The sequence below is a fragment of the Pyrgilauda ruficollis genome, unplaced genomic scaffold, assembly GCF_017590135.1.
Source record: "Pyrgilauda ruficollis isolate IOZ18807 unplaced genomic scaffold, ASM1759013v1 scaffold71, whole genome shotgun sequence".
Lineage (NCBI taxonomy): Eukaryota > Metazoa > Chordata > Aves > Passeriformes > Passeridae > Pyrgilauda > Pyrgilauda ruficollis.
This window is the reverse complement of record NW_024528933.1, coordinates 914,469-937,758: the sequence shown is the minus strand read 5'-3', so window position 1 is coordinate 937,758 and position 23,290 is coordinate 914,469. Positions and strand designations below refer to the sequence as shown.

The window sequence follows — 23,290 nt, the reverse complement described above, 5'->3', positions numbered from 1 at the left end:
TAACTTGTTTGTTCAGACAAATAATAATAGACATGGCAGTAGAAATAAAAGTCTTTTAAATAAAAAAAGTCTCTCAGTCTTTTCCCTTTTCTTGATCCACCACTTTTCTCACCTTACAATACTTATGTAAGTTCCTTTATTATTTCAATACTTGAAAAATGAAAGAGGAAGAGGAGTTATAAAGGCGTATTTTGCCTAAGAACTCTGAAAGACAGGATCGTGTTTGGACCTAGAGGAGGAGGAGTCAAACTGGACAGCAGTCTTACACAAATGCAATTCACAAAAGTTGACTGTTTTGAAATGGTTTTCCAGAAGCAAAATTTTCTATGCTTTACGGTTTTTAACTCAATAGCCACAAGGTTGTATTTCTTCTTTCTAAACTCTGTTACCTGATGCATTGAAGTACACTTTTAAATCAGTAGAACTGGGCGTGAGAGAACTTCCACATACAATGTCAAACAGTCTTACAATGAGATGATAAGATTCTTTTGGTCTTTCTTGCAAAGGACTAACATCTAGAGGAATCTGGTTTTCATTTTGCTTGAAGTGAAACTGTATTGACATTGATAGAATAATGTAGCAAATAATGTGTACTTAGGATCGAGACCAAACTGTAAATGTAAAAAGGCAGGAAACAAGTATAACCGTGATCAATAATAATTAATCAAAGGCAGACACTTGGAAGCTGAAACAAGTAGAAGTAAACTTACCCTGTCAGGGAGGACATTGTGTGCACAGGGTGTCAGGTGCACTATTTCATGCATCACTTCTGAATATTTTCTCTGAATCATTAAAATCATTGTTTAATTTGAGTGATTCATGGGTGGTGGCTTTCTTCTGTTTGCTTGCAGATACAGCATCGTACTGTAAGTTGAGAACTATGCATGAGGTTAGGAAGTAGTGTGGCTTTAATAATACTTCTCTAATGTACATGTAGAGGTGTGTGTTGCTTTCATTTTCTTTTTCCTTTTGGTGAGAGGTGAGCCCACTGATAAAGTCTTGAACACTTAAAGTATTTTTCTTACAATACTTGTAAACTTATTAAATTGGAGTGCTGGAACAGTCTGATTAATTCTGTCCTTCTCATAAGCTGACAGCTGACAAATCTTTCTGGAATAAATTTATAATTTTTATTTTATTTAAAATACGTGAAACTGAAATAAAACTGAACTGAAACTTTTATTGGAGACTGCTCTGTTAGTATTTTCTTCTGATTGATGTAGACAGTGATGTGAAGAATTCATGTAAATGCCTTATTCACTATGGATGTGGCCTGAGAGCTGCCACCATTGTAGTTCTTTGGGCTCTTTAACTTTTGTTTAAAGTTTGTTTGAGGTTCTTTAACTTTATGGAGAGGGTAACCCAATAAAAAGAACAAAATAAGTGTTCTTCCAGAATGTTACTCTAGTTTAGAAGTAGTTCAGGTACACGTACTTTTCTATAAATATTTTGAACCAGCAGGTAGTATATTAACACTAATGTTGCGACCTGGAAATGCTGTTACTGGGCTGGTTCTGAGAGTACACGTTGTTTAAAATGTACAAAGTCTGGTGGTCAGACTTTGTTGTAAAGACAGAGTCTTTGCAACTGAAACCATTGTTGAATATTGTTGTCCTCCATGAACGAGTTGAATAAATTGGCAGCCTGGTAGCTGCATCAATCTAGTCACAACTCATGTGAGTTCTTTGTTTTTTTAAAGTATTCTATGCCTGTAATTTATGTCTGTCATCAATACTATGACAAGATGTGTTTTTTCTGTTAAATCATAATAAATAGTAATATTTACATATTTCAGTTTAATGATGGAAATAGTCTTTAAGTCATTTTGGAAGTTTAATAATACTTTTTTTTTAAGTTCTGAGGATAGTTGGATATGAAAAAAGACTCTTATTTTGGCTTAGACACATGACTTTTTTCGAATACGTCCTTAGTACTAGTCTGTCAAACATTTAACCAGAGGTATTTGGGGACAGTAAATATGTATTGTGGGGTTATTTCTTATTTTAACGTTGTGAGGGACTATGAGTGAGAAGCTGGAGATCACAAAGTACAAAGGTTTAATGTGTTACCTTTATCCTACGTCTTGTTATGATAAAAACTGATTTGAAGGTGGCAAGTTCTCTGTATGTACTGCAGAGAACCAAGCAAATGCTTATTGGGGTGTGGAATGGGAGATAAAGCTTGCCCTGTAATAGCATCTATGCATTAAAAATGTTCAGACTGTTCAGTATGTTTTGACTTCCACATTTTTTCTCACAGTGACTTTCTAATAGCTTATGTTAGGTAGGGAAACGTTATAGCTTATTTAGCTGCTGTGAAGCTGTTAAGGATCTTTCATTTTTTGCTAAAAATATGATGATCTAAGTTAGTGATCTTGCAAAAAGAAAGAAGTCATGCACCACATGAATGTTGCTGTACAGCCATATATAAGATATACAAGATATATAAGATATATTCTGCTTTCTAGGTGTACAGTCAATTGTACTTACTATTTCTTCCTTTACTGTGGAACAAAGTATTAGTTTGTCTTCCTGCCTCATTGTCTTAAGCACTGTTGTTCAAACTGTGAATGTCAATTATTACTGGGCTTGGATTGTTTTTTTCTGTAAAAATTCATCTGGGAAGCAGACTTCTGTCCTCTGCTGTGCTTTTCCAAAAATATTTATTTAAAAAACCAACCAAACAAACAAAAAACCCCCCAAAACCAAAAAATACTTAACAAAAACCCCCAGAAAAAACCCAAGTTTTAAAAGATTTAGCAGTAATTTTAGTGATTAAATTATCCACTGTGGTGTGTCCAAGCAATTTAAAGTGGAATTTGTATTTATTTTTCATTGTTACTGCAGCATTTCAACTAGTTATATAACTAAACCCTTTTCAATGTAGCTTGATTTTATTTTTCTGTAACTCTGGTTTGTTCCCATAGAGAATTCAGTATAGTTTGAAATATTTCTGAGCAGTTTCTTCTGCCTCAGGTGCTGCATGATGGAAGAGAATGTAAGAGATTCATGTTAAAATGTTGCAATGATGACATAAGTTGCTAATGGATGGACAGTTGCTCCAAATTCACTCGAGTAACTTCATATCTATTTGAATGCACATGATAGTGTTTCCTTCCTGTGTGCAGAGTTCTCTACGAGGGGAAGGAACGCATAATTTCGGGCTGTGAGGTGATTCAAGCTACTCCGTATGGTCGTTGTGCTAATGTTAACAACAGCTCGGCTTCCTCGCAACGCATCTTCATCACCTACCGAAGGGCCCCTCCAGTGCGACCCCAGAATTCACTGGCAGTGACAGATATCTGTGTTATTATTACCAGCAAAGGGGAAACCCCTCCTCACACGTTCTGTAAAGTGGATAAGAATTTAAACTGTGGGATGGTGAGTATCTGTAAGCTTGAGTTTCTTTTTCTTTCTTTTTTTAGCCCAACACATATATTTAAATTAGGAGCTCCTTAAACTCTTCTTAGCACTATTGTAATTGTGTTCTATCACTACATCAGAATTCCTTCATTCTTTATACCATGTGTGAGATGTCAGTTTTGTAGGTTTTGTTGCTTTGATTTCCTTTCATGTTGGAAATTACTGTTTCATACTGATTATTTGCTACTTCAGTTTCCATATTCGTGTCTAGGTGCTATTTAGGAGTAGTGCAATGAAGTTTTAACTTATTTTTTTAATTATCTCTCCCACACCCTTTGGGGATGCTGACACTTGGGATAAAGCAGAAATACTTTTTTCTTAGTTATTCATAACACCTGTGTTACTAATGCATTATAAGGGTGATAATTACTGTTTGGAGTTTCTCAGTGTGCTTTGCTTTAATTGGTTCTCTTTTATTTAGTCTGTTTTGCATTTAATTTACTTGCAGTAGAATAAGTGAGTTTTTTTGAATGGTAGAGTATATGTAGCCAAACTGCAAAAACACTGTGTCAATAACCAGTTTATAGAAGTACAATAAAAGCTTCAAATTATGAGTTATGATAATTAGAACTTGACTTCCTGTAATGAGGTCCCCCATAAGAGTCTACTTTTAAATAACCAAGGAAACTTGAAGGTGGAAATGAATCTGCCTCACTTTTGCTTGTTCTTTTGTTGAAATAGGTCAGAGAGCAGTGTGGTTGTGTGTGATGTGGTTAATTTATGTAAATCCTGTAATCTCTAAAAAGTGAGAGAAGGGTGAATTCTCATTTTTGTCATTTGCATGCACTCAGCAGCCAGCTGGTAATTTTGTTCTGTAATGTTTTTTGTTAAAATACCTGATTTGTTTGGAAAGGGAGTATATTCAAATGCTGGATTTCTGTTGCATGTTGTCATCTTGCCTGGTTCTGAGATGAAACTTATGTCTTTCAGTGGGGTTCCAGTGTATACCTTTGTTACAAGAAGTCTGTGCCAGCTTCTAACTCTTTAGCATATAAAGCTGGTAAGTAATTTTAGAAGCTGTCTTAACATGTTAACAAAAATATTCAAATGCCTTGTTAAAATAAAATAATAATTTAAAAAATATAGGTGTTGTGTGTCAGAATACTGGTCCTGGAGGATGTCAGTTGAAATCAGCTTCTATAATGCCTTCTTTACTCACCTTATTTTTTCCCAAGGAAAAAAAAAAAGGGAATAGCATTTCTCTTTATTATTTTAGTTCTTATCATGACAGGCTTGATAACTGAGGAGCTTTAGCAAACTTTTGTCTTTGCAAACATTACACATATAAGAAAAGACTTCCTATTTTTTGTGTTGGTGATAATAGAGAAGGAGTAATAAAAATCCTGTTCAGGTTTACTTGTATTTTATTTTATGCCTAAATATCTTCTGTTTATTTTGAAAGTTTAATGTGTTTCCTCCCTTCAATTCTGAAACTATTTTGTTGTTCCTTAGAAGTTGAAAGAATAGATAACAAAGTTGGTGTTCCACAGAACAAGCAAGATGAGCAGCAGTAGTAAACCCATGGTTGTGTAGATGTAGCTATATTTTGTGGAAAATATATTGCTTGCAATATTTAGGGCCTACAGAGGAAATGTGCTTACTTTTCTTTTTTCTGTTTTTGAGGCTTACTTTTCAGATATCCTCAAGAGAACTATGAGTCATTTCCACTGTCAGACTCTGTACCTCTATTCTGCCTTCCTATGGGAGCTACTATTGAATGCTGGGACCCTCAAACCAAATATCCACTACCAGTGTTCTCAACATTTGTACTGACCTGCTCTTCAGCAGAAAAGGTATGGCTCCACACCATGTTTTTGCTTTTATTTCAGATGGCTGTTATGGAGCTAGATAGGAATTGTTTCTTCTGTGTTTGAGAAATACGTTGTCTGATACTTCCCTTATAAAGTTATATTTCTTAAGCTTTCATGTAAGATGAAACTGAAACAAAACAGGAAGCAGCTGGAAGAGTATGTGCTGTTTACTCATATGTAGGTTGAACCATACACTTGACAAAACCAAACCTCACAGAACATGGTTTTCCCTGTTCTTCCATGTAATGGGAATGGAAGTGTAGGCTATATATTAAAGAGAATTTAACACGTGTGAGTGATGTAGCAAATTGTTACAATTTTCACTTGGTTGCCTTAAAAGACACTTCTATGTGACTTTATATAGCAGGGCTACATGACTTTCTGTAATAGGGCTCTATACATACCTCTGCAGTGAATTGAAAACTAGTTACCGGAAGGCAGGGAGAAGAAAAATGTGCACTGAGAGGTAAGATGTGAAAGACTCTAATTTGCATGAAGGGATAGATTCAGAACATCTGAATTCTATCTTCTAAAATTCAGATTTGTCTGCTGAATCTGTATAAGGCCATCAGCACACAAGGGCACCAAAAATGTGTTGTATGACTTAGGTTACAGGCAGGAAGGTAATAGAGGTATTCCTGATGAAGCAAGGGAGCCTTTGCTTAGGGTTGGTCTCCCAGCTGTTGTTTCAGCTTGCCACTTGTGAATGTGTGTGAACTGTATGAGGGAGTAAGTGATTGTAACGTGTGATCGGCTCTCTGTATCAATGTGCAGATGTCCAATAAACAGCAGTTTGACTCTGTTGGTGATAACAGCTCAACTTCCACTCTGTCTCACACCCCTAACAAAAAAATGTACATACTTATCCATTTCCAAACAGAAGAAAACCACATTGCTTCAAATTATTAATATTCTTTTGCAAGGAGGAATGCAGTAGCTGTCACTGTTTTTCTTTCCTTATTAATTTTTGCTAAGCTTGCCAGAATAACTCACTTATGAAACACAGACAAATAAGGAAGGAATATTAGAAAATATCTTTTTAAATTGATAAAATGATGGAAGTCAAAGCTATAATAGTTTTATTGTTTAGTTTGGTAATGATAGGGTAATTTACTAAACAGAAACATTTCATGAGGGTTTGGGTTTGAGATTTTGGGGATGTTTTTGACCCAGACGATTAATGGGTAAGGTTTTGTCACAAAATGATGGTTTGGTTCCTTCCCTTTCAAGTGAGTATGAATACTTTGTTGAGGAAGGTGCAATGAAAATGAGGAAAAGTTCAAGGCATTTTGTTTATATGGTTGCTTTGTGCATGTTATATAACTAAAGTAATTTCATAAGGTACCAGCAAAAGCACTATAGTGTGTACAAACTCCAAAGACTTAAAGATGCATCAAAAGTTCTGGGCCATGTTCCTGTTAAATACTGGGCCTGCTTAGTAGTTTTTCTTCATCTTGTAGGTTTATGGTGCTGCTATCCAGTTTTATGAGCCTTATCCCCGGGAGCTGCTAACAGAAAAACAGCAATCACAGCTGGGTCTTCTGACAACTGTAGAGAGAAAAGTGATTACTTCCAAGTCCATCAATTCAAACAAATGCATCTGTCTTCTCTCACACTGGCCCTTCTTTGATGCATTTCGAAAATTTCTTATGTTCATCTACAAACTCTCTGTCTCTGGACCTCATCCTCTTCCCATTGAAAAGTATGTAAAACATTTTTGAAGTTGCTGTGGGAATGTAGTTGTAAGCTCAAGAAATCATGTGATTTGTGCATGTCACAGTTGCTTAGTTGCTGTAGTTGATCCACCATCATGTTTGCGCTGTTTAGCTTATGTTGTACTGATAGAAATTATTGCTGCTTCTGTTTAACAGTACTGGCTCTTGCAGTGCCAGCGAAGCTAACTGGATTTTAGTCTGGGTCTTTTTTAGAATATGTCAAGCCTGTTTACCTTTCTTTTAGCTACATCAAGCACAGAACAGGCTGTGCTGTGATATGTGCTACATTTTCAGTCCTGTGCTTTAGCTTAGTAAATATAAAGCTCAGGAATGCTGCACATCAGCGGTGAATATCTATGTCTGTTTCCAGGCACTACAGCTAGTTCATGTCTATGAATATGTGTGCAGACTCTGCAGAGGATGCTTGTCATGCTCCTGAAAGTTTGCTGGAAAATGGTATTACCTTATAAACTGTTAAGAAATCCAGGAAAATACTTTCTCTTAGCAGAATATCTTTAGAAACTGGAGAAGAGGGTTAGGCTGCCTGCCTGGGATTTGAAGTGGCTTGCCTAAATGCCACTATGTTCTTATCTTTTGCTTACATATCTGAAGCTGCCAGTATTAATTTTCAGGCATGCAATTGAGTGAATGAAGCTTCTTCATTTTGGCTTGCATAAATAGGCTATTAGACTTATCAAAACAGTAAAGAAATCTTAAAAAGTCTTTCTAAAAAATGCTACCATATTAATTCTAAAATGTGGTTAACATTGTTTTGAGCCCTTCATTACACCCTGGTGCTGTTTTTCTAATATCTTGTCTTCTTTGCAGGCATATATCCCATTTTATGCACAATATACCTTTCCCTTCACCACAAAGGCCAAGGATTCTTGTGCAGGTAAGCAAAATTTTCATCCATTTTAAGGTCCAGCTACAACAAACCCTCTCTTGCCTTTGGTTTCTTACTTTTTTTTTTTCACTTGGGTTTGAATACACCCTTCCCAAAAGGGAGAGGTGAGGAGGTAGATGGCCTGGCCTTCTCTCTCATTGATACAAACCTGGTACAATTTAGCAAGGGAAACAAACTATTTCATACTTCAGGTAGTGTGGATGGCAGAAGTGTCCTACTTGCACTTTTGAAATACCTGCCATGTATTATGCTTTCATTTTATAGGCACCATTTGCATTACCTCAGTGGTAGGGTTGTTTTCTGCCTGCCCCTCTTTTGTCCAACCACTGCTGTGGGGCAGAGGTTAGTCCCCCGGAGCAGTGTCTCTTGTGCTTCTCTGCGTAATCACCTAGCAGCAGTTGCATGCTCAACACTGAGTCACAGACAATTTCCTGTAGTTCTCAGAATTGTTTCGGTGACTAATATGAGCTCTGTTCGCTTAGTGAGCCCGAGTCCCAAAGTAATTGTGTCTGTATGCCAGGCAGCTTATGAGACTATGGATATATATTTATATTGGAATGTAATATTGTATTAAATTTGGGGTTGTTCTTGTCAATCTCTTATTATTTTATGTGTTTCAGCTTTCTGCCCATGATGCTTTAATATTGTCACAGCCAGTTTCTACACCGTTGCCATTAAGGTATCATTATTAATGCTTATAATGTATACTACTTGAAAAAATCAGAGGCAAGCAGGAGTCAGTCATAGAAGAAAGTCAAATATTAGTGCAATATCATGATGTTATAAACAGTAAGCTCAATATGCATTTATAATGTTGCACGGTCTTGTCTTGACATACATGTGTCCTTGTGGAAGTATAATATCACTAATTATCCTGAAATAAAGATGAATTGCCAGATTATTGCAGGAACTCTAAAGGAATAATATGACATTTGTGAGGAGAAAAACATATTTAAAGATCTTATATTTTCAGAACCAGTGTAGTAAGCAAAATTTAATAGCATAGAGACTGCTATCTTGCTTTTTCCCCCTTTTTGGATCCAAGAGAGACAATAACATCAAGCAGTTAGGTGAAATCCATGAATACACAAGTGTGCAAACATTTCAGGAATTCAAGGGTATACCTCCAAATTAGTATTTAAGCTTGAAGGTTGATGCAGTATCTGTGGATGCTTCCTGCATCTTCTGGGTTAGATTCTATGTTCATAGTTCTCCCTATGATTGTGATATGTGGTTTTATTTCAACCCCTCTGTTCATCTTTGGTTTCAAGTTAAAAACCAAAATCTTCTCACTTTTTATTCTCTCCACCCAAAACATTATCATATAATATTCTTTATGCAGAATCCCATCTTTAATAACATTTGTTACACAAGCATTTGGATAAAAAAATTGCAGCCAGCCACTAAATTGCAAAACAACATGTAAGAACTTTTTTAAGGACAGATTTTACACCCTTGTACTCACAGATGTCATTACAATTCCTAAATGTGTACAGTCTCAACAAATTGAATGGAGGCTAAACCACATAAACTAAAAGCATGTCGCCATTAGAATGATGGATTAATTTTGACTCACACAGGAATTTGATGCTGTGATTCTAAGATCAAATGTATACTCTATTTCATGATTCTTGTGTGAGGTAACTCATCATATGAAATTGCTGGTGTTATTTTTGTTTGAATTAGCAATTAGCTTTGCTTTATTAGTATGAAGACAAGATGCCAGTGCATCTCTGAGAGAGAGTGCTGTAAACACCACAAATTTAGCAGTAGCATGATTTAGTGTATGTTTCTTTAGCAATAGAATTTAAATTTAGGTTTCTTTGGGATAGTACAAGCCCTAAAATGACATGATAGCTGTTAGATAGGTAGCTATTTGATATGTATTAGCACCATTCAACTAGTCGATCCCAAACATTGACAGCTGTCAGAAGTTTGATAGTAGTGAATTTTTTTAAAACCCTGTAACATTTTTCTTTTCTTCTCCTTTCCCATCACTCCTTAGTGGAGCAAACTTTAGCACTTTGCTCATGAATCTTGGACCAGAAAACTGTGCCACTCTGCTACTCTTTGTATTACTAGAAGGCAAGATCCTCCTCCACTCCCTTAGACCAGCTGTGTTGACAGGAGTTGCTGAAGCTGTAGTAGCTGTAAGTACAAAGTGTTCTGTAAAGCAGTGAGAGAAATTGATTTAAACATCACAGTTGTACAAGGCTTTAAGTTAAAATTACTGATGTACTAAATGGTCATTTTCCCCAGCAATAGCATGTACTTCAATTGCCCTATCTAGTAACTCTTAGAAAGATAATGATTTTTGCATAGCTAACTGAGAGTTATACTGTATTAAAGTGACAAACTTGGGGACCTTTTTCTGATAGTGTTACAAAGCTTTTAGTAATTTCATTTCAATGTGCTGTATGTAACTTCTTGTTTTTTCATATACAGTATCTGTTGTCTTGTTTTAATGCATTTATTTCATTTAATTTTTCCTTCAGATGATATTTCCATTTCAGTGGCAATGTCCATATATCCCCCTCTGTCCTTTGTCTCTGGCCACCGTACTCAGTGCACCTCTTCCATTTATTGTTGGAGTCGATTCACGATACTTTGATCTGTACGATCCACCACAGGATATTGTGTGCATTGACTTAGACACAAACATGGTTTACATGTAAGTTCTATGGAGATTTTACATTTTTCTGTAGATGAAGAGATTGCTGAAGTGCTCAGGAGACAAAATTGTTAAACACTGTTTGATCCAATGTGGTTTCTTACTGTCCCTTTTTTTCCTAATTTCTAACGCTTTAAAGTAAATTAAAACTTAGTAAGTCAAGGATCAACACTTCACACTTCCTACAAAAATGTGATGCAGATCTTGCTATAAAGGTAGTAACAATGGTAAGTAACTAGGGAAAGGATTGTCCCCTGGTACTGGGTGCTGGTGAGGTCATATCTCAAATTCTGTGTTCAGTTCTGGGCAAGAAAGACATTGAGGTGCTGGAGTATGTCCAGAGAAGGTGGTGGAGAGTCTGAAGCACAAGTGTTGTGAGGAGCAGCTGAGGGAGCTGAGGTTGTGTAGTGTGTAGAAAAGGATCCTGGGGAAGTGATCCTTATTGCTCCCTACAACTGCCTGAAAGGAGGCTGTAGCCAGATGGTGATCAGTCTCTTCTCCCTGGTAACAAGCAGCAAGACGAAAGGAATTGGCCTCAAGTTGCAGCAGGGGAGCTTTAGATTAGACAGTAGGAAAACTTTATTCACTCGTGGTCAGGCATTGGAATTGACTGCTCAGAGAAGTGGCTGAATCACCATCCCTAGAGGGTCCTTAAAAGACATGTAGATACAGTGCTTGTTTCAGTGGTGGACATGATTTGTGGTGGTCATGACAGTGTTATGTAAGTTGTTGGACTTAATCATCTTAAAGCAACCTACATGAACATGAATGCTTCAGGATCTTTCATAATAATTCTTGACATTGTCTTGCACTTGGGCTACTTCATGTTAGTGTTAATAAAGAAATCTTTCTGAACCTACAAGGACCATTTTTTGGTGAGATCAATCAAGCAAAATTTGGTGTCTTCGCTACATTAATTCTAAAATATTTTAATGTATTGTATTATAGTACTTTTCTTAAATTAAAGTACTCCTTGAACAGTTTCTTTGCACCTTCTTGAGGAGAGACTAATTCAGAATAATTCTTCTGGGTTTCTATATTGTGAGCACAAATAACAGAAATGAAAAATCAGTTTTTTCAGTGTTTAGTAACTACTTTTCAATTTTTAACGAGAACATAAATAGAAAGATGGATCTAAGCTAGTTCAAGATGAGGGTGATCATCACTAAATCAAGTGCACATCTTTTCTCTGTGAAAATTTAGCTTTACTTATCATGTAATTTTTTAACTCTTGACTTTTTTTTTTTTTTAACTCACTTGAGTTAGAGTTAGTAATTTGACCTGTGGATCAGTGAAATGCTTACTTGATTTTTACTGTCTCAGAAGGATCCTTCCTCTACTGATGCTAATGTTTCCTTTACATTACTGACATACATTTTTTTGTTAGTAGTATCAAAGGAAATGGTAAACAATGAAACAAATTGTCTTTGTTTTTTCTATCTGGGGTGTTTTTCTCCTTCCCCTAAGTCTCCATGAAAACACTGCAAAAATAATTTTCATTAGTTTATAACAAAGTATTATGCCACCAAGAGAATAATTGTAGGTGTTGTGAAAGAAGAATGTATTGAAGAAAGTCATGACAGATAACTTAATAATTTGAAGATACTTGCAGGGAAAAATACCTCAGTATTTTCATTTATAAGTAGAATGGAAGTTGAGGATTGCATTGCAGAGATAAAACCAGGAGATTTTGCAGGGAGATGGGGATATTAGGATGCTTTAGGACTGTTAGAAAGACCAAGTACCAACAGTACTTTGGTTGTTGAACTAAAAATCTACTAGTGGCTGACCTCTTATGAGTCAGTCAACTTTCCCACCCTTTCTTTTACTGTCTTATAAGCACCCTTCTCTTTCAATACTGAATTGATCTCTTCTGGTTTTGCTACCCATTTTGCATTTATCCTATCTATACATGTTTGACTTCCACAGGAGTTCAGCATCTGTAACTTTTGACTTTAAAAAGTGAGGTATTGGTAGCTGTGTTATAAAGCATTTTTAACCTGGCAATGAGTATATCTTTCAGTTTTGGAGGTGTATAGGTAAGCCCAAATCTCCATAAAGCGCTTTGTCTTGAAGATAATATAGAATTATGAAAATACTGTGTTATTAGTGAATAAAGATTTTTTTTTTTTCATTTTGTTTTATCCACATTGGTTTCTGCCCCTTTTTAGTTCTATGGCAATGCAGTAGTGCTGGATTTATTTGCTTGCTTATTTAGGTGTAAAAGCATTTGACAGCACTATTACTGAGTTGGAAAGACTGCTTAATAGAAAAATCCATTTCCAGAGCAAGTATGCTGCTTTCTTAAGCTATACCAAAAAATACTAAATACCTTTTTTTCAAAATAAATAATGAATAAAATACCCAAATACCTAAAATAAAATAATTGAAAAAATAAATAAATATGCCTTTTATTCATTCAGCATCTTCCTTATTACTTTTTAATTTTTTTTAACTCTCTCTGTGATACTTAATGATCTTTCAATGTTAGCTAGCCTTTTTAGGGCAAAGATTTGAGAGTTTATTTTCTAGGCAGGACTTTTTTCCTGTCACTTTTGGAATGGTACTACTTATATTGTTTATATGCATGCCATTATTGTGGGGGAAGAATGGGCAAAGGCATCCATAAGCATGGAATTTTTCTTTAACTCCATGAACTTTGACTTCCTTCCAAAGATATTTCTGTGTTCATGCCAATAAAGCAAATAATAATGGAACAAGTATTTCGCAGATGCAGAGTGCAAAAACAGCTAGTCCCAGTATCAGCTTGGGTACTCATAACTGATTAGGTTTCATTTCAAAGAGGTTTGGTATATTCTCTGTGAGAGCAATTCTCTCCCGTCTTCTGCCTTCCAGAAAGAGGCATAGGAATTCTTGGGATTTATTCCCTTCTCTTTATTTATATCCAACTGCTAAAGAAGGTCTTTTGTATCTGTTGTTGTCTTTAAAGAAGATGAGCATCCCTTTAGGCAATTTACCCCCGTGCTTAATCAACCACATAACTTTCCAGCTGTGAACTGAATTCCTAGTCTTTCTAGTACCTGTTAGACTGTGAAGATGGGACTGGGTTGCCATAGGAATATAGCAAAATACTGTATGACCATCAAGTTCTCAGACTGATCTGGCCTCTTTCAGTATCATGTTGTACTCAGAACTGCCTTTATTTGTAGGAGCAGTGGTATGGCAGATTTATGCTAGAATAGAGTTTGTATAATAATCACATCCAGAAGAGTGTTTAAATAATATTGGCAAGGCTGATAAAAAATCTGAAAGAGAAATAGTCTATAAAGTCTAAATTAAATCTGAAGGCAGATCTCCTTGCAGACTGGAAGAAACTCTACTCATTACTCACTTTATACTGTTGTGTATCTGAATAAATGAAATTCTGAGTTATGTCAGTCCCATTTTTTTAATTTTTACCAAATAGGTACAGTGACAAGATTTCAAAATAATTTTAAGGTACTGTCTTCTGTAAGTGAAGTGACTTAAGGCTGTTGATATTGTTCTTTTTTATACTGTCTCTATTTTATATGTCCTTTTTTGTCTCTCCTGTGTTTTAGATCAGATGATAAGAAGAGCACCAACTGGAAGCAGTTTCCTAAAAAGCCATGTAAAAGTCTTCTCAGCACCTTAAAGAAACTGCACCCACAGCTTGCAGCAGGTGAAATAGATAAAATAAGAACTTCTAATGAGTATATAAATGTATGATTTCCTCCTATCACATGCAGTGTGATTTTTTTGTTAGACTCTTTAAATGTGAATTCTTAGAATTTAATCTCTTTTTTATCCTTTACTCATGGCCATGTCCAGCCTCTCATCCACCAGCACCCCCAAGTCCTTGGGGGTGAGAACAGAGATCTGTTCATCCCCCAGCCTGTGTTGATACTGGGGGTATACTCGGGGTGCAGCATCTTGCACTTGGTCTTGTTAAATCTCATGAGATTTCCGTGGTCTCAGTTCCTGAGTTTGTCCAAGTCCCTCTGGACAGCATCCCATTCCTCAGGCATGTCAACAGCATCACTCAGCGTGGTGTGATCTTCACCCTTGGCTGAGGGTGAAGACACACCCAAAGGGTGTCTCTCACCCTTTACTGAGGGTGCACTCAATCCCTTTGTCTGTGTTATTTGTGAGTATATTTAATAACACAGGCCCTGATATGGACCCCTGAGGGACACCACTTGTCGCTGATGTCCATCAGGTCTCTAAACCATTCACCACTACCCTCTGGATAGGACTAACCAATTTCTTATCCATCTAGCAGTCCACCTGTCAAATCCATCTGTCTCCAGTTTAGAGAGAAGATGCTGTGAGGGTCTGTTTCAAAGGCTTTACACAGTTCTGGAGATCTGTACCCCTTCCCTTGCCCAGTGATGCAGTCACCATCACAGAAGGTCACTGGGCTTGGCAGGAAGGACTTGCTCTTGGTGAAGCCGTGCTAGTGTCTCAAGTCACCTCCCTGTTCTCCCTGTGCCTTGGCACACCTTTTAGGCGGATCTATTCCATGATCTTCCCAGGCACAGAGGGAGGCTGATGGGGTGGTAGTTCCCAGGGTCCAGTGCTAGTGAATATCTTAGATAATAACTTTTCTATCACAATAATGGAGTAGCTAATTTTTGACAAACTGTTTTGTAAAAAGAAAAATAAAGACTGGCTGTATTCAGCCTAATGTCGTTAACAGATAGGAGCAAAGTTCTAACTGACCTAACAGTTTTCAGGTATTGTTTCTTTCTAACTGAAAATAGGTTCTTTCAGGTAAGATGGTTCAGGGTATGTTTGGTTATATTGGTATGTGGAAGGAAACTATGATGACCTCATAGGTGTACCTAAGATGCAGAAAATTCATAAATGACAAAAGCAAAAAGATTATATTAATTAAGAGATAGGTGTTCCTGCCTTAGTTTTCTATGATTTTTTTTTCAAATAGCCTTTACTTCATCTGTTAGAAAATCTTTACTTTTACATTTATCAGCAGTGTGTATCATTCATTAGGAACTACTTCCTAATTCTGTCTTGAGCACAACCAGTGGTCTCTCTTAAATATTTTTTATATTTTGGCAATATTATAATAGCTACATTGTAAAATTTATTTCTATTTATGTAGAGGTATTTTATTATTATAACTGATATTTTGTTATAAGTGTGGAACTGTCATTTTCAGCAATACCTGCTGCTGTCTTTTTAAGAATGCAAGAGTAAACTCTAAATGTCACTTACTTATTTCCACCATTAGGTGCACTAAAATGTTAGGACTGATGTTAGAAAAGCAGTTTTAGATGTGTATTCTTCAGAACAGGAAAAACATAGTGTAACAAATGAGTGATTTAGGTCACTTAAAGAATCAGTGGCAAAGCTATTGGCAAAAGCATGTTTCATATGAATTTGCAAAAGCACAACAAAATTCAGTAGCAAGATTCACTCTGTCACTGATGAAGAACAAAAGGAAAATCAGATTAGAATCAAGGTAGAATGAGTTTAAAAAAGTCTGGGAATGCAAAGGAACAAGGGTATAAAGAGCTAGGGGAGACACTTCAGTAGAGTCAAGAATTTCAGAGAAGACCCACTTGCTTTCTAAATCCCTGATAGACGCTAGGTGCAACTGAATCTGAACTCAGCCTGAGACCAAGGGGCCAAGTCCAAGCTGAGCCCCAGGTTTGTCTAAAGGATTTAGCAGCACTTAGTCGTTGACTGATATAACAAAGTGATTTAATAAGATTTACTGTAAGCACCGCCATAACTTCATTACAGATCTGAGATGGAAATACTCATACTGTACTTGCCATTGGGTGTTTAAATCCATTGACACATACATGCACACAGACCCAAAGAATTGTATGCAAATGTGTATGTACCTGTTGAAAATTCATTTTGAGTTCAGTGAGATACTTCCATCCCTTGACAACACTCAAGGGGTGACAGGTTGAGCTTTGAGGACTGGGTGGTACCCAGTACTGGTGGGGGGGGTAGCCCAGGCCCTTTCAGCAGGTTTCAGCAATGGTCCTCAGAGTATGGCATGGCAAACTAGGGAGCTGGTCTGCTCCAAGAGGTACCACTGAGAATTAGGCACTGGTGCAGTCATAGCTGCCCAGGAGAGCTAAGAGAGCCTGGCTTAGGACTAATCTTCATAGTGTCACGAAAGTATTATCTTTAGTCATCTGTCAGTCTTCATACGGTGGACTGAAAACTACTGGAATTTTCCTCAAAAGTCCACTACTACGACTACTACTGCTGCTGCTACTACTGCTACTACTACTACTACTACTACTACTAATAATAATAATAATAATATTGTTCTGTTTAAGCTTAAGTTTAAGTTCTGTTTAAGCTGTTAAGTTTATTCAGTCAAATAGTGTTCCAAGCCCGTCCATTAAGCCAAAACTGTTTTTTAGGCAGCAGCAGTTCCTGAGAACAGGCAATGTTTCTGATAAGCTGAAGGGGGCCTTAACTGCTCAGGAGGCATTAATCAAGGCCAAGGCCTGGAGAGAATGCCTGAGGAGACTGGAGATTGTATAGGAGCCCAAAAGGAGCTCGGTTGGGGCAGGGAGTGTAAAAAACTACCACACATGGTTCTTTGTGGTTGTGTTGATTTACTATTTAAAGACTATATTCAGTTGACTATGAAGTAACGTTAACTGAGCTGATATCCTTGTTTTGTGTCACAGACTGCTACATGAGGTAGAAAAATACACTTTTGAGGTAACCTTTTTAGTCAACCAATTCAATTGGAAAATAATCATGGGATTTCCTAGTGCTTATCACTTATGAACATGGGCAAATAGAAACAAATTTTTGAATGCACTGAATTCTTATTAAAGGCTTGTATGTGTTGCTCATTTCTAGTTCACAGGAAAACTCAAGAAGGCTCTGCAGTGGAAATGACTCCTATAGAGGCAGATTTCTCCTGGCAGAAGAAGATGATAGAACTTGAGATGGAGATCCAGGAAGCTTTTCTCCGTTTCATGGCATCTATCTTGAAGGGTTACAGAACATTCCTCAAGCCAATCACACAGGCACCTTCTAATAAAGCAACTGCTGCCGATTCGTTGTTTGATCATCAAGGTGAGGGTGGGGCAAACAAGGTGCTGATAGCATTGGCAGTGTTACAACTTCAGAGCTGAAGAGCTGCATAACTTTAGAGGTCAAAGTTCCCTTTGGTTGTACAGTTCTTGGCATTATTTAAAATTGCAGTTGTCTAAAGTTAAGCTATTCAAAGTTGATTGGAACACTGATACATACATATAGGACTGCAGATATGCACTAGCTCTAGTATTAGAAAAAGCTTTTTTTTAGTAGCATGATGCCCTCTCATCATGGCATATTCTGCAAGGGCATCTCTTGGGAATAAAATTAATATTAAAAAATATTTCTCAATTTATATGATGAAAAAATGCTAAAGGCCCAGTAATGAGGAGTGAAGTAATGGTCTTGATAGAAATGGAAAAATTGTAGAGAATGAGGCAGAAATTAGAATTATGGCAAGCAATAAACGAATGTCACTTCCCTCATCATTGTTAACTGTTCAGATCTGTTCATGAGGTGGACGCTACATAAAATGTCAGAGGGGTTTTGTCTGTGATGGTGTTTTGGGTCTTGTTTCTTCTGTCTTTATTTTTTTTTTTTAATTACTGGATAAGATATTTGAGAAGAGATTTTTAGGTAATCATTTGTAGAGTTTTCAATTTTATCAAGCCCATCACCTTTTAGAATAACGTAATTTTAATTTTAGTATTGTTTTAGCTGTTGGATGCTTTTGTACAAGGTCATCTTTTTCTTGCACAATGAATCAACAAACAGAGTGAGAAGGGATTACATGGGTGTGATTGATTGCCACAGATGTAAAAAAAATAGCTATTAAGAATAGCTGTTATTTTAATCTTCCAAATGCAAATAGATATAAGTAGTTATTATTGATACAGTAAATACTTTATGTATTAGCATCTTAAATAATTTGTATTGATTATGTGATTTATGTCATTTATGTTTATTAACTCACTTCATGTGTTAATTTCTTATGGAACTTTAACTGGTATTTAGTTATGTGTTCCCTTTTATAACCAGGATTTTTAAAAAGCAGAGACCGGGCCTATACGAAGTTCTACACGCATCTCACCAAAACACAGATATTCAGCCGCTTTATTGAAGAGTGCAGTTTTGTGAGCGACAAGGATACTGGCTTGGCATTTTTTGATGACTGCATAGAAAAGGTGAAAAATATGCTACTACATAATATTCTTCTGTTCGCTTTGTGTTAATGTCCTGTCCTTTAGTTGGGAAGGTACATAATTTCTGCAGGAAGTATTCAAAAGGATTGGTGGTTATTGCTGAGTCATTTTCCTTTCTTCATCTTCTTGCGTGGCCATAATTTCTGTGTTGTTAGAGGAAATTTTAATTAAAGGCCTGCAGGATTTCAATATATTAAGATAATGTGAGAATTACCAGTAGCTGACACTACAGCAAAATACCATCCATGTCTTCCCATTAAATGTTCAGTTTCTCCCTCTAATGTAGAATTCCTACCAGTGGTCATCTGCCATGACCAAAAACATCGTTGTGCTTTTTCCCACAATTTCAACTTTAAACAAGCCTGGTGTTTCAGATGTGGTCAGGACTGCTTTATGTAGATAACTTCCCCTTTCATTACATGCATTTTTTAGGAGAAAGATTGCTCCATTTTTTTTCTTTTTTTTTCTTTTTTTTTTTCTTTTTTAATTTTTTTTTTTTTTTTTATGTAGTCAAATCAGTATGGTTCTGGTCTAGGTAGGTTATGGAGTTTATAGCTTCATCTTTAAAATTCCAATTTCACAATATTAAAGTTCAGAGCTAGGGAATTGTTTTTATTTTTTAAGGCATATGTATATGATTCTTTCTCTGAGAACCTTCATTTTAATAACAAGTTTTTATACACTGTGAGTCTTTGATTCAGTATTGATTCTAATCAAATTAATATTTGTGAATGGACAAACGTGTATTTGCCTTTCCTTTTCCCTGCTAAATGTGGGGTATGCGTCTGGAGAATACTTTGTTAATAATTTGTTACTACTGCAGGTTTTCATATTGGAAATAGCTCCAGAACAGGAGTTTATCTCAACTAAACAAAATGAGAGAAAGCACTTTTCCTTTGATAAATTAAGGATTTTGTATTTAGTAGATAATGTCAGCAGATTGAAGGCATGCTGATTACTGAATTCTTCACCAAAGTATTTGAAAAAGAGTTTAATTGCTTCTACAGTAATATGGAAAATTACCATTTCTTCTTTAATATTTCAGCAAGTGGCACAGCTTTAATATAATTATTTAGGATTTTGATTTTGAGTTGAGAAGAAACTCTTAATCTTTTTTTTTTTTTTCCCCAGCTCTTTCCCGATAAAGGAACGGAAAAAGGAGAGAAGGTACTTTTGCCCTTGAAAATGTTTAGGAATATCTGGTCATGAAATAAAAATGGAAATACAAGGCTGTGGACTTGATATTTGAGTAATTAGAACAAGTGTAATTTATATATATCCAGTCTATTAAATATATTTTTTACATATCCCAACATAATTGACATTGAAAAGGACATTTTGTTACAAAGACAAACTCTGTATTTAATGTACAAACTCTCTTTTCAGGTCGATATAGATTCTGTTGAAGATACACGCTTGATTGAGCTTGATGAGTCACAAAAAAGTGAGCACACAGTGTTCATAATGCCACCAGAACCACCTGCTGATGATGGACAGGACCGAGTGCCAAAATACAGGTACAGTTAGACAGTCACATAGGGTGAAACTAGAGTGCCTGTGAGGGTTAGCAGGGCAGATGTTCTGTGCTGGTGCAAGACTCGCCTTAGTACAATATTCAGAAGAACTCTTTGAAAGATACGAACTGCTCAGATTCTGGTGAGTTTCTAAACCTCTAGAAGTCAGTGTTTTGGGTGTGTATAGGTGAGGGCATGTGGATTATGGTATTGCTTTTTCAATAACTTCTTGCCAATTTTATAGTAATACTTTTCTGCATGTGTTCAGTGTCATTCTTCCTGTTTGAGCCATTTGTGTGTATTTTGTAGGAAGTGCAGTGCTCTTTGTTCCATGGTGGGAATGATGAAGGGTGGGTTATGAGTTTACCCAGTACTACTGATCTGCAGATGATGAACCAAAAGAGCAAAACATGCTTTCCACTTTTCAGATTTCTTGCATTCAGTCTTTTTTAGCTCTGTGCAAGAAGTGTGGAGTTTCAGACACTCTGGGTACAATTTATTTCTTCCTGTCTCTCTTGGAGATCATGAGTGTTCTGTTTTTTGCTGTTGTCCTTGTTAATCATCATCTGTGCTCCCCTGACCTTCATGACATGGTTAGCAGTCTGGTTCTTATTTCCATTTGGAGGCATAATGTCCAAGGCATCTTCTTGTAGTATTTTTATGAATAAGGCTAGAAGTATCTTGCTGTTTTCTTTTTCTCCTTGTTCTTTATTCTCCTGTTTGTCATTTTTTTCCATATCAGTTGTCTTTGTATGGCTTTCCTGCTATGAGCAGGTATGTGAAAAACTTTTATTTTCTCTTTTTTTAAATCATCTATGTAGCTATAAAAACTTTCCGCGACTAGATTTCAAGCTCTTTGACAGGCCACAGGAGCTCAAGCTCTCCTTCAGCAGACACCCAGCTGGAAGCAGCATTTCAAATAGTCCAGCACTCATGGCAAAGAGGACAAAACAGGTCAGATGAGTCTCATTGTAATCACTGTGTGATCACTGAAAGATACAAATTTTCTGGGTAAAACTGCCACTGCCGTTTATACTATAAGTAAATGTTTTTAGAGGTTTGGTCTCTGTAACTTGCAAATGAAAGAAGAGATTAAAAATTATCATCTGAGATTACAGCTTATTGTCAAATGCATTTTTAAGCTTTAGACTGTAATATAAAATTAAATTGAAATTAATGCTTAGTGTGGAAAAAAAGATTGATCCTGATGCTAGTTTTTGCTTGCAGAGCATCTTAATTAGAGAATGGTAAAAAAGGATCTTCAGCTGAATGTGTGTCTATTATTATTAAATGCTTACTCTTGAGAAGCCAGTATCTGAGTTAGATTTCTAGATTCAAGATGTTATGTCTTTTGTGTTTTGTTTCACCCTTACAGGAGATAAAAACAGCCCATAAATTAGCCAAGAAATATTATGTAAGCCCCTCCCAGTGGGCTAAGTGTCTCTTCAGTCATAGTTACAGCCTATGGTTTATTTGCCTGCCAGCCTATGTCAGAGTTGCACATCCTAAGGTCAAAGCACTGCAACAGGCCTATGATGTTCTGATTAAAATGAGGAAAACCGAAGTGGAACCACTAGATGAGGCAAGTACAAATCAAAAAAAGTTACCATGACTGTGAAATAGAAGACAAGGTGCAAAAGACAGTGTGCTTCGCTGACACCACCAGGTTAGCATACTTATGGTTAGACTTGTGTTTAAAGCCACCTTAAAATCATCTCAAGTCAGCTTCACTACAGCAATTGGAGATTAAGTCCCTTTTTTATCCCCAGTATAGTGTATGCTGGGTCAACTACTCCAACTCAGTGTTGCTAGTCTTCTCACAGATGACTTCCAGAAGGAAGTTCTTGAATATCCCTGTATTTATTGCACTTTAATTAGTGCTTTGCAGCCTTACTTCACTGAAGGGATGATGGGTTTGTGTGCAGCATACAAACTTTCATTCAGTAGTATCCACAGGTACACAGCAGCAAGTTGTGCTTTTCACGTGGGCACCTTACCTCCTTTATTTCTCAAATAGAAGACCTGAATGGAAAAAAAAATAATTGGCATGGTCAACAGTATGACTGCTGGTGTTATTTCTGTTTCTGTGACTTGCTCTTTAATTTTTGCTCCCTCTTCTGGCTGTAGCATGTTATGGACTAACTAGTTGTTCTCACAGTTTTCCCTTTTACATGTGTAAAATTTGGAAATCAGGAAAGAGCTTAAGACACTTCAAAATGCTTGTCTTTAGTCCATTTACTTATTTCTGTATCTTGTCAGGTCTGTTACAGAGTAGTAATGCAGCTCTGTGGACTGTGGGGTCAGCCTGTTCAGGCTGTGAGAGTCCTTTTTGAAATGAAAAATGCTGGAATACAGCCAAATGCCATCACCTATGGTTATTACAATAAGGTAAGGGGATCCAGTACCTTTTGCATTTGTCACTCCCAATGTCTCATAGCATCTTTTCAAGGTTGTTCCTTGCAGCTCTTCACTTGGATTTGCTGATTCTCTTAGTCAAGCCATCCTTTTGGACATGCTTACAGAATGACTGAATCTACACTAAATGTTTCTACACTGTTAAATTTACATTCCTGTGCTGTTTAGCTAACCAAAAATTCTATTGAAATACAGATTCACACTGTTTCCATTTACAAATTTTGGAACCATCTAGTGCTTCCATGTCCAATAAATCTATTCTAAGGTGTATTCTTTAAGATAGCAAGATCCAAAATGGATGAAGGCTGGAAATAGGCTAGTTGAAGTAGCCTTCCTCTTCATCCTTGCTTCCAAGTTCCTGATGACACTTCATGGTAAACTATATAAAGGAAAAAGAAGGAGATGTTACTATGGTCTTCTGTCACTATTAAAATATATAGATAAAAACAAAACCCACCTTCCTTAATTAAAGTAATTTTGATCTATTGTCTGGTTTTACTCAACTGTTTTGTACTGAGCTGTGGAATAAAAGGGAAGATATTTGTCCTCTGTCCAAGTGTTTGTCCCATGGTTGGCAGTAAATGCTTTTTTTTAATTTGGCGGGGGTGGAGGGGGC

At 36.5% G+C, this 23,290-nt stretch overlaps 1 protein-coding gene across 3 annotated transcripts in view; it reads left to right on the top strand.

Annotated features, from left to right (window-relative positions):
* DENND4C (DENN domain containing 4C) overlaps window positions 1-23,290 on the top strand; it is a 72,146-nt gene that overhangs the window by 22,760 nt on the left and 26,096 nt on the right. For all 3 annotated transcript variants that reach the window (XM_041485519.1, XM_041485521.1, XM_041485520.1), the window contains 16 exons: window positions 3,128-3,380; window positions 4,353-4,422; window positions 5,046-5,215; window positions 6,694-6,935; window positions 7,777-7,843; window positions 8,476-8,534; window positions 9,861-10,005; window positions 10,351-10,526; window positions 14,087-14,187; window positions 17,364-17,582; window positions 18,582-18,727; window positions 19,877-19,912; window positions 20,132-20,262; window positions 21,081-21,213; window positions 21,635-21,841; window positions 22,519-22,647. In XM_041485519.1, coding sequence (XP_041341453.1) covers window positions 3,128-3,380; window positions 4,353-4,422; window positions 5,046-5,215; window positions 6,694-6,935; window positions 7,777-7,843; window positions 8,476-8,534; window positions 9,861-10,005; window positions 10,351-10,526; window positions 14,087-14,187; window positions 17,364-17,582; window positions 18,582-18,727; window positions 19,877-19,912; window positions 20,132-20,262; window positions 21,081-21,213; window positions 21,635-21,841; window positions 22,519-22,647 — 2,284 coding nt within the window. The remainder of the gene's footprint in view (window positions 1-3,127; window positions 3,381-4,352; window positions 4,423-5,045; window positions 5,216-6,693; window positions 6,936-7,776; window positions 7,844-8,475; window positions 8,535-9,860; window positions 10,006-10,350; window positions 10,527-14,086; window positions 14,188-17,363; window positions 17,583-18,581; window positions 18,728-19,876; window positions 19,913-20,131; window positions 20,263-21,080; window positions 21,214-21,634; window positions 21,842-22,518; window positions 22,648-23,290) is intronic.